This window comes from Aulonocara stuartgranti, assembly GCF_965226115.1.
Source record: "Aulonocara stuartgranti genome assembly, chromosome: 3".
Lineage (NCBI taxonomy): Eukaryota > Metazoa > Chordata > Actinopteri > Cichliformes > Cichlidae > Aulonocara > Aulonocara stuartgranti.
Window position 1 is genome coordinate 57,491,035 of NC_138941.1, and position 15,869 is coordinate 57,506,903.

General features: G+C 39.5%; 2 protein-coding genes across 3 annotated transcripts; one reads left to right on the forward strand and one right to left on the reverse strand.

Moving 5' to 3' along the window:
- The first annotated feature begins 2,180 nt into the window (after positions 1-2,180).
- LOC309701883 (uncharacterized protein) lies at positions 2,181-2,946 on the forward strand. 2 transcript variants are annotated; one of them, XR_014275278.1, is made up of 2 exons: positions 2,181-2,361; positions 2,485-2,946. XR_014275278.1 is itself a non-coding variant. In XM_082526208.1 (2 exons), the coding sequence occupies exons 1-2, from the start codon at positions 2,294-2,296 to the stop codon at positions 2,824-2,826; spliced, it is 414 nt and encodes a 137-aa protein (XP_082382334.1). In that variant the 5' UTR covers positions 2,181-2,293; the 3' UTR covers positions 2,827-2,946. The 2 variants fall into 2 exon arrangements, 1 of the variants encoding a protein (XP_082382334.1); XM_082526208.1 differs by having other exon boundaries at positions 2,181-2,365.
- Positions 2,947-14,100: 11,154 nt separating this feature from the next.
- On the reverse strand, positions 14,101-15,422 carry LOC309703138 (ladderlectin-like; the record flags this gene model as incomplete). The annotated part of the gene is made up of 5 exons (XM_082527848.1): positions 14,101-14,360; positions 14,498-14,609; positions 14,969-15,103; positions 15,206-15,315; positions 15,398-15,422. The coding sequence occupies 5 exons, from the start codon at positions 15,420-15,422 to the stop codon at positions 14,293-14,295; spliced, it is 450 nt and encodes a 149-aa protein (XP_082383974.1). The 3' UTR covers positions 14,101-14,292.
- Between the last annotated feature and the right edge of the window lie 447 nt (positions 15,423-15,869).

The following is a 15,869-nucleotide window of genomic DNA, read 5'->3' on the forward strand; positions in this document are numbered from 1 at the left end:
TGCTAGGTTACTTTTATAACAACTTATGGTTAAAAGCCGTAGGTTTGTAAGTTTAAATGTTGGTTTAAAAGTCGTGACTCAAGAGTTGGGTTGGCGATGTGCTGGGTTCTTTAATTAACTCCCTGGCTTGAATAATTCTATTGGGTCATAGGTTCGCTAGCTTTGATCAAATATTGGGCCAAAATTTTACCCAATTGTTTGTGTAGAAGATACGCTTCAGAAGAAGCCACATTATTCTTCTGAAACTGCCATTTTCAACTAGACTGTGACCTGATCAGATATCACTGATTTCTCCTCTACTATAAAATAAAACATGGTAAGCAAAAAGTGAATTCAAACACTCTAAAAATCACTGGGTTATTTTTGATAATTACACTTTACTGGTTTATTCTAGAACTTTGATTAAAGGCCTTTTTACAGACAACAACAGCTAGCTTGTGATGAAGAAAGATAAAGTTATTTCTACTTAAAAATGCTGGATAATGTCTTTTAAACTTATTATTTGAAATGAGGCTGAGGTTGCCCTGTTTGACAAATTATTTAGAGATTACTACATCTAGAAAATTTTTTGGTTTTGCATCTTTTGTTGGTTGGTAGGGATCATTGTAAAGGAGGGCCAACTTTGCAGAAAAGTTGGATGATGCATCCGATTTCGGGTGAGACTTCAACCATACAAGGCCTGGTTGAACGGCTGCTGCTTATCAAACATGACAGACAGTGTTCATACAACCTGTAACGTTGCAAAGGGTTTCTGGAGGAGTAAAAAAATATAAAGCCGTCTCTCTCCATGTATTTGTGTGCAAGCATGTTGCTCCCATAAGTCACAGGCTGTGTCCGAATTCAGGGGAAGGATGCTTAAAATGCCGTATTTGGATGAAATGACGTCCCAGCGACGTGACAAGAGCACTCAAAATGTGGCGACAAATGCGTCCTACTTTGCCCCACATTTTAAGGATTGGTCTGATGTATCCTTCGTGTCCTACTGTATCCCAGGCTTCATTGCGGGTCATAGAGGAGATTTGTTTTGGATAACGATGGTGGTCGAAGCAGGAGAAGAAAACACTTTCAAATGTAAGTATATGAAAATCTGGTTCTACAAAAATTTAATTGTTATAGCAGTCATGTTGTTAAGCTTTGGGCATCTGCATAAACATGTTTCTTTTATTAAAATAACCGTAAACCAGCTTGTCCCATGGTTTTTCATGTATTGCCGCTTACATACAGATAATTTAGATTTTTTTCGAATTGGTGATATGTTGTGGGGAACAAAGACCAAACGGCTTAATTTATTAAAACAAGGAGAAAACGATCACCTCTTCACTGGGGTGAAGAATTGGGCGGCGTGGAGGTACAAGAATCAATCAATTTACACATCATATTCATATGAGTACGGTCCTATTAACTTTCATGCTGTACAGCAGCGGTCCCCAACCTTTTTGCGCCACAGACCGGTTTATGTCAGACACAGACCGCTTAATGCTCTCTGGTCACTATGGTAATGTAAATATTTCTTTCAAAATAAGACACACAACTACAACACGGGAAAGACCCAGGGAAACCGAGCTAACGATAAAAACCCCGAAAACCATAAATTTCACAGCGGAGCCTCAACTTTCGTGGCCAAACGACTCACGAACCGCTGCTGTACAGAACCTGTGATGTCCAGACGGTGTTCCTCTGGTGTTCTGCTGTGAAAACTTTTGGGTTTAGGGATTAACATAGTTGTCATGGTTTCCTTTCTTCTCTTATTTGTTGTGTATGATCAGGACTATCCTGCTCTCCTTGGGTGTGTACGCTACACAATTCAGCAGTAGCCTAACTCCACTTGAAATAACGCACGAAGTCAGGATGTAGCGTCCAACTCCTTTTAATTAGTGAGTATTTCCTCATAGAGTAAAACTGAAATACAAATAACAAAGCTAAAATTAACCTAGCATCATTAGCACAACAAAATTAGATTCCAATACACATCCATTAGCGTTAGCACACAACTACTAAAGTATTCCTCTACAGCAAATATTTCCACAAAATATACATAAAATACAATCCTACAATTCAATACAAATGAAAACTTACAGACGGTGGTGTCGATGGCACAAACAAAAGGCAGATGTCGCTGGATCAAATTTCCCCACATGTTATCCGCTAGGAACTAAACAAACATGGCTGACATCCTGTCACTTCCTGAAACTGGTTTTCAAAATAAAACAAATTTCAAAATAAAATTAGCTCATTGCAAAGAGCGCCTATATTGGAATAAATTAAGAGCGGAACAAGGACAATTCTGGAGAAGATGGGCCTGCAGGGGAAAGTCACCCCCTTGCAGGCCAGAAGACATGAGATAACTTTAAAGAATACAAAGTACGTATGTGTGTTATCAAGAAGAAATTTCTTAAGAACACAAGTTAATAAATGTGCAATTACTAAGAGTTGTTGTGGTGTTTTTATTTGCCTACTGTCATTTGTGATTTCCTCTGCCTTTAGGATTGCAAGTATCCAGGCTCAGGAGAGGGGGTCAGTGGGAAGCCCACTGCTGCTACTTGGCCCTGGTTTGCCCTCATGGATGAGGTGATAGGACAGATGCCTTCCATTAAGCCTCCTGTCCTAATGTCCTCTCTCCCTGAGGACACTCCAGGGCCAAGCGCAGCAGTGGGTGACCAAAACAACAGCAATGACGAAGCAAGTCAGCCACCAACGACAGGGAGAACGAGGAAAAGAGAACGGGATGATGAGCTGCTAGACCTCATCAGAGAGGACATGAGGCAGCAAAGAGAGGCTGAGGAGAGGAGAGCAGGGAGAGGATGGACAGACTGTGTTCACTTCTAGAAAGATTAGTTCCCAAATGAGTTACGTATTGAGAAATTTATTTATTTGAATATATTTGTTACACTGTTAATATGTGTTGCATTAGTTTAAAGGTTTTATGTTATTAATAAATTGATTCAAACAAACAGTAATTGTCACTGAACTCAATTTGATTTACAGGCATTTTTAACATGTATGAACATAACGCTAACTTTGAACAATATTACATGGATATTTATTTGATAGCAATAAAGTAAATAACAATAACAATTAACCAGACAAGGGAAACAACAATCCTCATACCAGGTATGCAGGGACTTCACTGTGACATGTGTACATCCTAACACCTAAAATCATGTTTTATTTGCATTTTTCATCTATGTGAGGTTTATGTTTTAGAGTATTTTACATTTTCAAAATATCCCAAGTTATTTATAAAACCGCACAGTGTTATGTCATTTTAGCTGGCTGTATGAAATCTGATCTTCAAATGGTTGTCATCACCATTGGAGGAACAGCTGGGTTTCTCTTAGCTGCAGCTGGACTGATTGCTCTTTTGTTTAAGCCATGTGGCAAATTTGGTAAGCAAACTAAACTCAATTAAAAGACGAAAACAAAAACAGTGCTACAGCAAGGCAAGCCACGGAGCCATACACTTTTATATATACTGAGCAGCTTAGACATATTTTATAGTGAGGTATGTCCAGTGATCAGTAATCAGTGTTGGGAAGTGCACACACTGATTCTTAAACAAGAATATTTCAAATACACAGTATGTAAAGATGAAAAAACAGTATTTACAGTTGTTCATACAGGAATAATCTGAGTGACCTGTTCCTGGACCGTTTCTTAGTGGATGCTATATTATTAGTATAATAATTGTAACTCTGTAGCAGACAACAGTTTGACAAAGTGCTATGTAAAAAAACAAACAAAAGATTAGATGAAATGAATGAAATGACTGTTCAGCACAGAAATGAAGCCCAACAATCATGTATTACAGTCCTGTGGTCTCAGCCTCAGATACTGAACTAATCAAAGTGATGTCATGACAAAAATGAACAACCAACAAAACATTTTTTCTCCTTCATTTCTGTCACACAAAGCTGTATGAAACGTTTCTCGCGGTTAGTATCATGGTTGCTAGGCAACCTGAACAGCACGACGAAGGCTAGACTGTCCCATTTCACAAGCCTCTCACTTCTGCACTTCTCGTACTTATAGTATGCACCGTACATAGTACGCGTACTTCAAGCGTGCGGTCTCTTAATTGGGACACAGCCACAGAGAGGGCAGTGGCGCACACTAATGACATCATAAACCCTTGACTTATGTTACATTAACCCTTTAAGACCTACCATAGAACCAAGTCCGCCAGAGCTTATATTATATTTTTACATGCTGTAGTGCTATTTCTGGGAGCATTTCAAGTTGATATACATCAATACAACCATTATAGCCCAAATTTCAATAATATGTATGCATTACGTGTATAGTAATTACATACATTGCAAAAAAGTGCAATAAACTACCAAAAAAATTGAAAATCCTTTTTATTTTTTTAACATATATTTGTAGTTAGAGAACTTTAAGAGGCTTATCCCTCAAAACTGTAAATACAAAAAAGTTGCACAAAATAGTTTCCCACCACAGGAAATTTATTTTGAGTGTCTTCATATTTTTTTTTATTTTTGAAATACACCAATTTTTATATTCTATAGGAAAAACGACAATAAATATTATAATGCAAATTTGCAAAAAAGCAGCATATGCATCAAAATAAACTATTTCCAGCAGTGCAATTTGAGTCCTAAGTAAAAGCTCTTAATCACTCTCTTAGAGAAAATGGAAATGAAGGCTCACAATATCTCTTTGTATTGTATTATATGTAGTATTACAGGAAAAATACTAAATGATTAAAGCAGACAAATCAATTTGAACACTCATAATGCTTAGTTTAAGTTAAAAAGGAAACACAGATATTAAACTTGCACAGACACAGACTTCAGGCAGAGACATGCCTGATTTGGAAACAGAGGAAACAGAGACAGGGTTGACTAGACCAACACTAGACAGGGACCAGGGCCCTATTTCAGGAAGCCGGTTTAGTGCAAACTCTGAGTAAGTATACCCTGAGTTAACGAAAACTCTGGGTTTTCGGTTTCACAAAGCGAGTTTAGATTAATTCTGAGTGAGTTACTATGACGACACACTCCGTGAAGCTAACCTGCCCCCTAGCAGGGTTACTTCAACTATCCCTGACTTTCTCCGCCTCTTTGTTGGAAACCTGACTGTAGGAAGTGTCAGACATGGCGTGTCCCTTCCTTGAAGAGCCAGTAGATGTTGAAGCCCAAATTCTCCGCAGAGCTCTCCGCCGGGAGAGAGTGATTAGAGCGCGTTTGGACATTTTATCATTTCCTGATGATTTTCTGTGTGAACGTTACCGTTTCTCAGCACAATCTATAATTTATTTGAATAACATCCTCAGGCCTAATATTGCTCATGTGACACTTCGCGGACATTCTCTCAGTTCTGTACATATTATTTGTATTGCACTTCGGTTTTTTGCAAACAGGAGCTTTCTGTATAATATTGGTGACGCTGAGCTCGTTTCCAAGGCTACCGTCTGTCGGGCAGTCAGGAATGTTACAGTTGCACTGAAACGTCTCCTGTACGCGTTTGTGGTGTTCCCCGGTCATAGACCCACAAGATTTATCAAAGAGGGATGCCACAAAATTGCAGGTATCAGGATGAACAAAACTTAATTCATGATGTGGTGATACTTGAACTACTACTTAAATTTTACATTTATTCTCACGGTTCCCAGGCGTGATTGGCTGTATAGATGGCACTCACATTCCAATCATTGCTCCTTCAGTAAATGAAGGAGACTATGTGAACAGGAAGTCTTTCCACAGCATTAATGTACAGGTACATAGCTCCCTGTAGCATTTCAAACTAACAAATTATTTCATTATAGTAATGGCTGCTAATTTGTGTTCTCTGCACTGTGAAGATCATATGTGATGCTGCCAACATTATCACAAATGTGGAAGCCAACTGCTCAGCCTCTGTGAGTGGTGGTGGTGGAGGACCCCCACCTGTTTTTCGGGCCTCCGCTTTTTTTCTAGTGGCCATAACGGGTCACATTTGAGCATACAGAGTAAGCAAATATGTACTTGTAATGTGCTCAGATAATTTCAATACAGAGGGGAAATTAATGTAGCCTCTAACTGCAATTGATTTACATCGGACAAACAGACCAAGCACTATGGCTCATAATACAATTACACCTTACCTGTTTGGACTATATTTTTATATTTCATTTTTACTTGCTGCCAGGAACGTTTGGGGCCTGTTGAGTTGCACCTGCGCTCACATCACAAAATAAAATGTATGAAATAGAAAATAAAATGAAATATAATAAAATAACGTGTTAAATCGGTGGAAATCCCTAGATCAATGTTTAAATTAACACTCACGCATTGACTCTGTCGGCTATGTTTTGCCATGCATGCTCTCTTTCTTTTGCAGCTGAGGCTGTGTTACTTTTTTCCGCGGAATTTGCATGTTATCGGTATATGCTGCCATCAGAATTTCGGCCTCAAGCGCTGTAAAATACATTGACCACGCCTTCTTTCCCTCCGTCTCCATGGTGACTCGCTTAATCTGTGCTCCACTAATCAGGGCTTTATGTATCCTCGTGCGCGCGTTTAACTTGGGGTTAAAGCAACTCCGCGTTGACTGAACTAATTGTTATCAGCCTTTCTGAAACCGAATATTCCGAGTTGGACAGTTCGGGGTTACTCAACCCTGAGTATCGTTTTTCACTCTGAGTTTTCTAAACCGGCTTCCTGAAATAGGGCCCTGGTCTCCTTGTCTGTGATTTGGAGAGCCCAGGTCTCCCCTGCACCAATTCTGCAGGCCTACCTTGGCACTTGTGCAGGTGAACCCAAAGGGAAGATATGCTTCACCATATTTTCTTTGGCTTAGAATGAAGTTGGTTTGGAAACATATTCAGCGATGCTTCATCTCTTGCTTTGCGTTTCTGTGGGTGCCCCGTGCTAGCAGTGTCCAAGCGTTTTGTCCCCCCCCCTTTACATACCGCGCCCCCCCTGCAATGGCTCTGCGCCCCCCCCAGGGGGCGGGCCCCACACTTTGGGAAGGTCTGGTTTAAGCAATGTTTCCAGAAAAGAGTGATACCATATATGCCCTATAGCTGCAGAAAAGGTTAACATTGTTATCTTTTTACAAAAAAACAACTAAACATGAGAGGTTTTTGGACAAAGTTTGTGTTCTTCATTCTTTAAGCACCGGTTCGAGCACCGTTAAAGCACCGGCACCATTTCAAAAAAGTGCCGGTTTGGCACTGGTATTGGATAAAACTTAAACGATACCCATCCATAGTGCTTGCCAATAGATCCTCCTTGCAATATTTGGCGGTTAGTCTGGGAAAAGACGAGAAAGACAGTGATAGAAGCCGTGACTGGAGCTGGAATGTAGCCTCTAATCTATCCATGGCTGTCCTGAGAAGGCAAACACCTCAGTCTGTGTGGCTGCAAAAAGATGAAACACACCCCTTCCAACCACAGGGCAGGGAGTTAGATGAAGCTAGCCTCCAAACGCTGGGCATACACTGTGCAATTTTTGGCCCATTTTGAGCCGATTTTCGGTCGCACAACCGTTTTGGGGATTGTTTCTTAATTGTGTGTCGATCCTCGTGTTGTATACATGGAGTAACAAAAAGTGATTAACACCTCATGACCAGGGCCCTGTGCTTCGTACGTCGCTTACTACATCCAAGATCAAATGAAACATCCAAGACCAAACCATCGCGCTAACCGTGAGCTCGCTAATCCGGTTCCCCGAACACACCTGCTGTTGACGATTAGTACAGCTGGACGCAGTAATGTGACATCACTGGGTGTCGTAAAAGGGGCTACGCATCGATAGTGGAAACATTGATCGGCAACCCTCTGATTGGTCGGCGAAAATGTCGACGGAGCGCGCTCGGCTCGGTATTTTTCGGCAGCAGAGCAAGAACTCTTGAGTGAGGGATTTCAGGAGTTTCAGAGTTTAATCAGAACGCAAGGGAACACTGCAAAGGCTGCAAAAGCAAGGAGCGAGGGCTGGCAGAAAGTTGCTGACAAATTAAACTCGTAAGTAATTTAATAATAACAATAATAATGGAGTGGGTTTATATAGCGCTTTTCAAGGCACCCAAAGCGCTTTACAATGCCACTATTCAGTCACTCTCACATTCACACACTGGTGGAGGCAGCTACAGTTGTAGCCACAGCTGCCCTGGGGCAGACTGACAGAAGCCAGGCTGCCATATCGCGCCATCGGCCCCTCTGGCCAACACCAGTAGGCGGTAGGGTAGATTTATTATATTACACTATATTATCCAATATTATATTACATTATATTATATTATAATATGTTATATTATATCCCCTTTCACATTAGAGCCACAACAGGACCCACTAGAACATGGGAACAGGTAAAAGTGAAATATAAGAATATTCTACAGAATGGTAATATTTATCACTTATATTGCTTTTCGTCTCCTGGAAAGAGACCCTGAAATAATCTGTTTGTTTATAACAGCAACCAAGAAAAGGGCAGAGCAAAAAAAAGACAGGTGGTGGTCCTGCACCCCCTCGTCAACAAGTTGGTTAAGTAAATAATATCCTCACGGGAAAATCGATATCTCTCTATGAGCACACTGTCGCGCTGAGCTAAAGGATCCTGTCTGTCCCGCAATATACGCTGAATTCTGAAAACTCTCCTTATCAATCTTGCACCTTCCGCAATGGGTGGTTCGCGTATACGGACAGGACATGGCTGCGACAGGCTTCCCAAATCCACCTTCGCTTTTATAGCCGTGGTCTCTCATCTTGATTACACAAAGTAATTTGCAATTACTACTCTGAAATATGAATTACATCTGTAATAATCACATACATGTAATAGAATGTTAATAGTACATTTCCCTTTTTTAGGAAATGACCTGTATCTATCTGTGTGAAATCAATAAATGGATCAAGTGCTGCATTGTCTTTAGTTACATTGATGTTATTTATTTATGGTGAAACAGTGGTGGAATATCGCTGTTGCTTTCGTATGAATGACGCGGGCATACCTGCGTGGCCGCGATCTAATCCTGTTTACATAAAGTAAACCTGCTCCCCAGCAGGTTTACGCTTACGGCTCTGTTGCTATGACAGCAAGTCCCGGATGGGCTTCGGGGAACCGAACGATCCAGGATCACGCGAAATCGTCAACAATCTCATCCAGCTAACTCACTTAGCGTGGTACGAAGAACAGGCCCCAGCTCCCAAACATCAATCGTATGGTTGCAAGAAAATCAAACCTGTTTGAAATCCTTTCGCCCCTGGAGGCACAACTGGCAAGCTCATCCGAGTACGGAAGCGTAGAGCTGCCACCCAGGCAAAAGAAAAATAGAGCTATGTCACGTAATAATGTGAAATATTTCAAATCAAATCAAATCACTTTTATTGTCACATCACATGTACAGGTACATTGGTACAGCACATGTGAGTGAAATTCTTGTGTGCGAGCTTCACAAGCAACAGAGTTGTGCAAAATACAATAATGTAAACTTTATTGTTCTATTAATATACTTTTCACATTTTAACGTGATATAGCTCTGTTTTTCTTTTGCCTGGGTGGCAGCTCTACGCTTCCATATCTGAGGCTTTTCAATGTGGCCTCACAAAATTATCACGACTTACAACAATCATGAAAAGAGTTGGATGGACATTGCTGCTCAATCACAGCTGCCTGCTCAATGTTTTTCATTAGTAATTTTGCAAAGTTGATGGTGGTGGTGTGTGTATGAAAGACAGAGGTGGAGGACGAGAGACAGATTTTGTATGATAAGCTTCATAGTATGGACGCACAGTTTGAGCACTCAAATCGCATCAGAGCATCAGGCCGTACAGTGTGAGACCCTGCATCGTGACCTATGAACTTCTAACCCCTGAGATTCAATTGTACAGTTTGAGCAGGAGCTGAATAACGCGACTGAAAAATATCGCAGTGTTTACCCAACTTAATGCAGACTGTTTACAAGCTGCTGTTTCACATAATAAACCCTGCCTTCTGTTTCTGTTAAAGCAGTAGAGACGAGCTGTTTATATGTGCGTGGAAGTCCAGCGTCATTACCAGGCTAGCTGTGAGCTTCTAGCTCACGCTAGCTAACCAGCGAGCAGTTAAAAAGACAGCCGAAGCTGCACAAAACACCCACAAACTTGTCTCACTATGCTGTAACATAAGACTGACATCCAGCTAACCACAGCTAAAAAGATATTTAGAGAAAACTTACCATTTTGTCAGGTTACACGAGTTGAGTCGTTTCATGCTGAAAAGTTTGTTTGTTTTGGCTCTCAGTGAGAGCCTCTCACTGAAGACACCGACACTGAAGACATAGCTGTTCTTTTGTACTGCTTTTAAGCGAAACATTCTTTGTATATGAGGACAGGGGTGCTCATCCTCTTCAGCTCTAGCGTAGACGACTGGCTCTGCCATGTCTTCATGTATTTCTTCTTTCCATGTGTCCGCTACTTTGAAACGCTTGGGCAGTGTTGCCAACTCCTCAGTAAGGAAAATGCTATTGGTTGTCCTAAAAGTCGCTAGAAGTCGCTAAATGATGTCATCGCCTAATTTGCATAATTGGTCATGCTAATCTAATTGTAACCTATGTTGTTGGAGAGAGAAATAACACCGTGGAAGAGACATAACGTGCGTAAAAAACGTCCTAAATGCATTTAGAGTTTATTTAGAACTACAAATTAAATTTCTTTTAGCAATTATTGTTTTTTTTAATGTCACAATTCCAACCCTGCTCCTTTACCCGGGCTTGGACCGGCAAAAGTGACCCGAAATAGGCGCTCTGGTGGAGTTACTTTGTGTGTGTGTGTTTATAAGTAGTTTTAAACCTTGTGATCCACAAAACAGCATAAGAGTAAAAGAAGAACTGACTGCGTTACAGCACCCGCTGCTTGTTGAGACTAAAAGCAATACGCGCTTTCACGTCTTTTATTAGGGGTCTGAAAACTAGCTAAATATAGCGACAAAGTCGCTAATTTGGCAACACTGCGCTTGGGCCGCTCTGGCATGACCAGTTTCAAACTGATTGGTAAAAAAGTTACTGGAAACTCCACTGGCGGCATGTTATCTAATGTGTTAAACTAATTATTTTTTAAAAAGTAACGAGTCGAATTTTGCAAATGTAGCGGAGTAAAAGTACCGTTTCTTCTTCACAAATGTACTCAAGTAAAAGTAAAAAGTATCGTGCCAAAAAGGTACATTAAAAGTAATTTTTTTTCAAAAACTTACTCAAGTAAATGTAATGGAGTAAATGTAACTCCTTACTACCCACCTCTGGCTACTGAGTCATCAAAAGGTTTCTATCTGATATTAATTCTATTAATAATGCTTAGGACTCATATTGCACTGCTGGAAAAAGTTTATTTTGATGCATATGCTGCTTTTTTGCAAATTTGCAGTATAATATTTATTTTCGTTTTTCCTACAGTGTATAGAAATTGGTGTATTTCAAAAATAAAACTATGAAGACACTCAAAATAAATTGCCTGTGGTGGGAAACTATTTTGTGCAACTTTTTTGTATTTACAGTTTTGAGGGATAAGCCTCTTAAATTTCTCTAACTAGAAATATATGTTAAAAAAAAACAAAAACGATTTTAAATTTTTTTGTAGTTTATTGATCTTTTGTGCAATTTAGGTAATTACTATGCACTTAATGAATACATATTATTAAAATTTAGGCTATAGTGGTTGTATTGATGTATAGCAACTTGAAATGCTCCCAAAAATGGCTCTACAACATGTAAAAATATAATATAAGCTCTGATGGACTTGGTTCTATGGTAGGTCTTAAAGGGTTAAGCATGTGAATATCATTTTAGTTTCTCACCACATGAGGGTGGTGCTGTTGTTTGTGTTTTGTGTCTTGTATATGTAAGCTGTATGTCGCAGCAGAGCATTGGATGAAGGCCACCTCCTCTGAACTGGGGTTTGACTCAGCTGGTTGAGCTCCACCTTCTTTCAGACTATCAAATAGACTGTTCTTTCACACACAGATGGCAGTGTAATGCTTTTTTTCTGCCTACAAGAGCCAGATTAGCAACTTTTCACATATTGCAAATAATTTTACACAGCAATCCTGATAACCATAGGGGTGGAAATACATTTCTCTTCATTTTAGTCAGGATGTTAAGCCACTTGAATTTATTTTATTGATTGATTTCTTTCTTTCTTTTTGGTGATAGGATAGGTAAGCCTGACCTGCCAAGAGGCCTTCACTTCTTTTGCTCTCTTTCTCACTCTGCTCTCTCTTTCCTTCTCTGTCTGTGTCACTGGTCACCACTCCAAGTTCCCACACCTGATTATGCTACTCTGAGTTCTCTATACATGGCATTGGCACAGATAGTGCAATGCTCAGAGAAACAGCAAAAACTCAAAAGGTACATCTACAAGCCTAGTTTAACATATAAAATGGCGAAGCACATGAAAGAACACCTATAAAAAGACTGAACAAGTATGGCTTGTTTGGAAGAGTTGCCATTACAAATCCTCTTCTCTAAAAAAACACGGAAGCAGCAACTAGGTAGTAAACCACAAGGCTTCCAGAAAAATGTCTGTCTTTTACTAATATGCCATGCAAAGTGTGTTTAGTATTAGTGTTAGTCTGCACCCTCCAATTACCACAGTCCCTTGTACTATTTACTAAACAATAATGATGTAATGGACAAAGCCAATTGTCAATCCCTGCTATAGAAACAGTTCAGTGATTCTTCTTTCAGAAGAAAACGTCCCCATTTTCCCTAACCCTATCTTGAGTAATTTTTAAATTTGTATGCTTTTACATTGTATCAAGACCCTAGTGTTTTTTTCAGTTCTTTCTTTTTTTAATGTAAGGGATTTTTAAATGTAATTTAAAAAAAATGTTTTTGCGGTATGGATTCAAAATAGCTGCCATCATGCTTTATGCTTAACAAAACTGCTTAAATATTTATCTTTCAAAGAATGTTTGTGCACATTATTTCATCAGATAGAACTACTGCTGTTTTCCGAGCCATTTTGTCACTAAATGGCAGAGTTCAGTAATGATTAGGCATAGAATGTTTGTTCACACTGCCAAAATTAAAAAAAAACGTGTTAAAGATTAAACAACAACTCTTATGAAACAGTATCAGCTTCAGTTTTGAGGTGTGTTACTTCTGCAAAATGTTACTAATACTGTCTGCGAATTGATGATACAGCACTTTTAGAATGACAGTTTGTTGTTTGAAGGACTGGTACCAGTAGGTCAAAGAGAGAACCCTGTTGTTGGAGCAACATAAAGAAATGCTGCACAGACATATGCAGCACATGGAGCAACTGAGTTTGTCTGTGAATAAATTAATGGGCAGATCTAGAAGTTTGAATAGCTTATCAGAATGTCCTTAAGAGCAGTTAATGCTAGTCAGTCTGGTTGTCTCTATAGTATAAGTGCTTTCTTAATGGGTCAATATACTGAATATTATATTAGTATCGAAGCGTATCGAAAAGCACAATCATGGAGAAGCTGCTTGAAACATTTAATTTTGCAAAAATTAAATGTTCACTCAAAACCCAAACATTATTCTAGAAGTTAGGATAGGGCAATGCTTTTTTCAGGCAGGCCACAAAATCAAGCAGCAGATCAGATGACCGATGTCGCCAATGCCTGTTCTGTTCTGCATGGATTTCCTTTTCCCCCATCTGTGACTTTCCAAATATGCACATGGAAGCACAGGTATGTCTCTGATCGATTCATACCACCAAATATAAGTTACTGCAGTTAATGCAGGACCACTGCAGTCCTGCAATAATTTTATATTTAACTCAAACATTTTTGACCGCACCTCATGTGCATCAGTTCCTCCAATCCCGGTTGCATTGCATTGTATAAATGTGTAGCAGTCATTATCAGATTCTAAATATTATGATACTCTTTGATGTTGTGCACAAATGCAAGGTTTCCCCTGGCAGATACATAGTTTTACTTCAATGTATATAAAAAAACCTAACCAAATTTTGAGTTTTTCATTTTATATGTAGACACAAGTGACTTTACGCACACACACACACACACACACACACACACACACACCACTAAAACACAAGTGAGGCAACACACAGCCATGCTTGAGAGTTTTATTATTGCATAGGAAGAAGAGTTTACAGATAAAAGGCAAAGATGAGCAATACTTTTTACGGAAAAACTACTTTTCCACAGTTTAGGCTAGGGTTAAGAACTAGGGTTGGGATTGCCACTATTCATGACATAGACTTTTTATTTTGTTGCAAAATTTTTATGCTAGAGACAAAAGATGAAACAGAAATTGTAAAGCCAAATGAAGAATGTAAAACAAAAGCCACTGCACACCAAACAGTGTGTATTTTGACAGAAATTTCACATTTTCTTGACACAAACAGAAGGTCGACTTTTGCTGCATGCTATATCATCCCAGCACTTGGAACCTGTAAGATCCAAAAGCAAAAATCAGCAAAGTACAACACAAATCAAAACCTGAGACAATCCTTTTGACTTTTACTTGTTATCACTTAAAATAATTTACACATTTATTAACCATGTGAAATGTTGTGTTCTGGTTTACCGCTATGATTGATTTGCAGACAGTGCTGGTTGCGCCAGAAATTATTGGGCTCTCCTGGGCACCAGTTTGAATAGTCGTAAGGCTTTCCATCAGTCCATAACCAGGCCTTGTTCTAGATGAGAGAAATCGTGCATAGCACCGATTTTATTCACACCAAATAGTCAAGCTTAGCCACTGTCCCAGCAGATGAGCTAACATTGATGCAAGCCCAGATCATATCTACTTCATTTGTTAAAACTCACAGATACACTATTAAAGCTGCTTTAGCAACTCTACTGTTTCTGCATTCTCTACCTACCTCCAGCTCAGGCGTCTTTCATGCTGTTTCTGATTTAATCTATTATCATTGTTTGTTTCATTGTAAATACTCTCCCCGTTGTCGGCTTTACGTATATTCTATTAGCACAGCAGGAAGGATCTATTTCTGATTCATTCAGACATAGATAAATAGAAACAGGCTAAACAAAGTACCTCCTGTGCATCACTTCCTCCAATCCAAATTTCTTGGTAGTCATGACTGGCAGTCACTATCAGGTGCTGAATCCCATGATACTCTGTGCTGCTGTGCACAGATGCAAGGTTGGCCCCCATGACCAAGCAGTTTTTCTTCAATGGAGATGAAAGCAGGGAGCAACATCTGGATTCAGTTACAGTAAAAGGATATGGATTAATCCATTTTGGATGACAATACAAATGGAATAAACCTACCTCTGCTTTAGCCCATGTCGTGCGTCTTGGAATGTAGAGGAAACAGCGACCACTCAACAGAGTCCAACCACCAGGACAATCAGAGGACCTCTTGACCAGGTGACTTTTGGCTGGGGGAAATTATGACTTGTACACTTTTGTACACTTTTCCGAGAGAGATCAACATTTACACTCTGTAGCTTTAATTCACACCCAGATGTGGGTTTAAAGTGACCATTACAATAATAAAAGAGAGTATGAAAAATGAACAAAACTGCAGAGCCCTTTAGGTTTGTGAAGAAGTCTAGGTGAACTGAAGAAGCCTCTTGGATGAGAGATGAAATGTCTTCACAGACTTAAAGAAGTCCAGTTGCATTCTTTTTTCAAATTCTCTAAACTACCATGACCTGAACTGTTTTCAACTCAGCTCAGTATCTTTTAAATACAAACTGTATGTTTGGATTTTTGTCCATATCTCTATCAGCAATGCTGCACTCTGCCTTTACAAACATTTGTAAAAGGATGGCTCAATCTAAAGACCTCACTGATGTCAGGTATGATACAGTAATACGATGCCACCTTTGCAAGAAGCCAGTTCATTAAATCTCTTCCCTTATAGTTGCTCCCAAACAAATCAGCTGCAAGTGTTTACTCAACCAGAAAGTAGCAGAGCACATAATTACAG

Excerpts from the sequence above, each read along its gene's own strand:
- LOC309701883 (XM_082526208.1), top strand. The coding sequence starts at position 2,294 with ATGGGCCTGCAGGGGAAAGTCACCCCCTTGCAGGCCAGAAGACATGAG. Across the intron at positions 2,366-2,484 it reads CTTTAAAGAATACAAAGTAC|GATTGCAAGTATCCAGGCTC; the intron begins GTATGTGTGTTA and ends CTCTGCCTTTAG.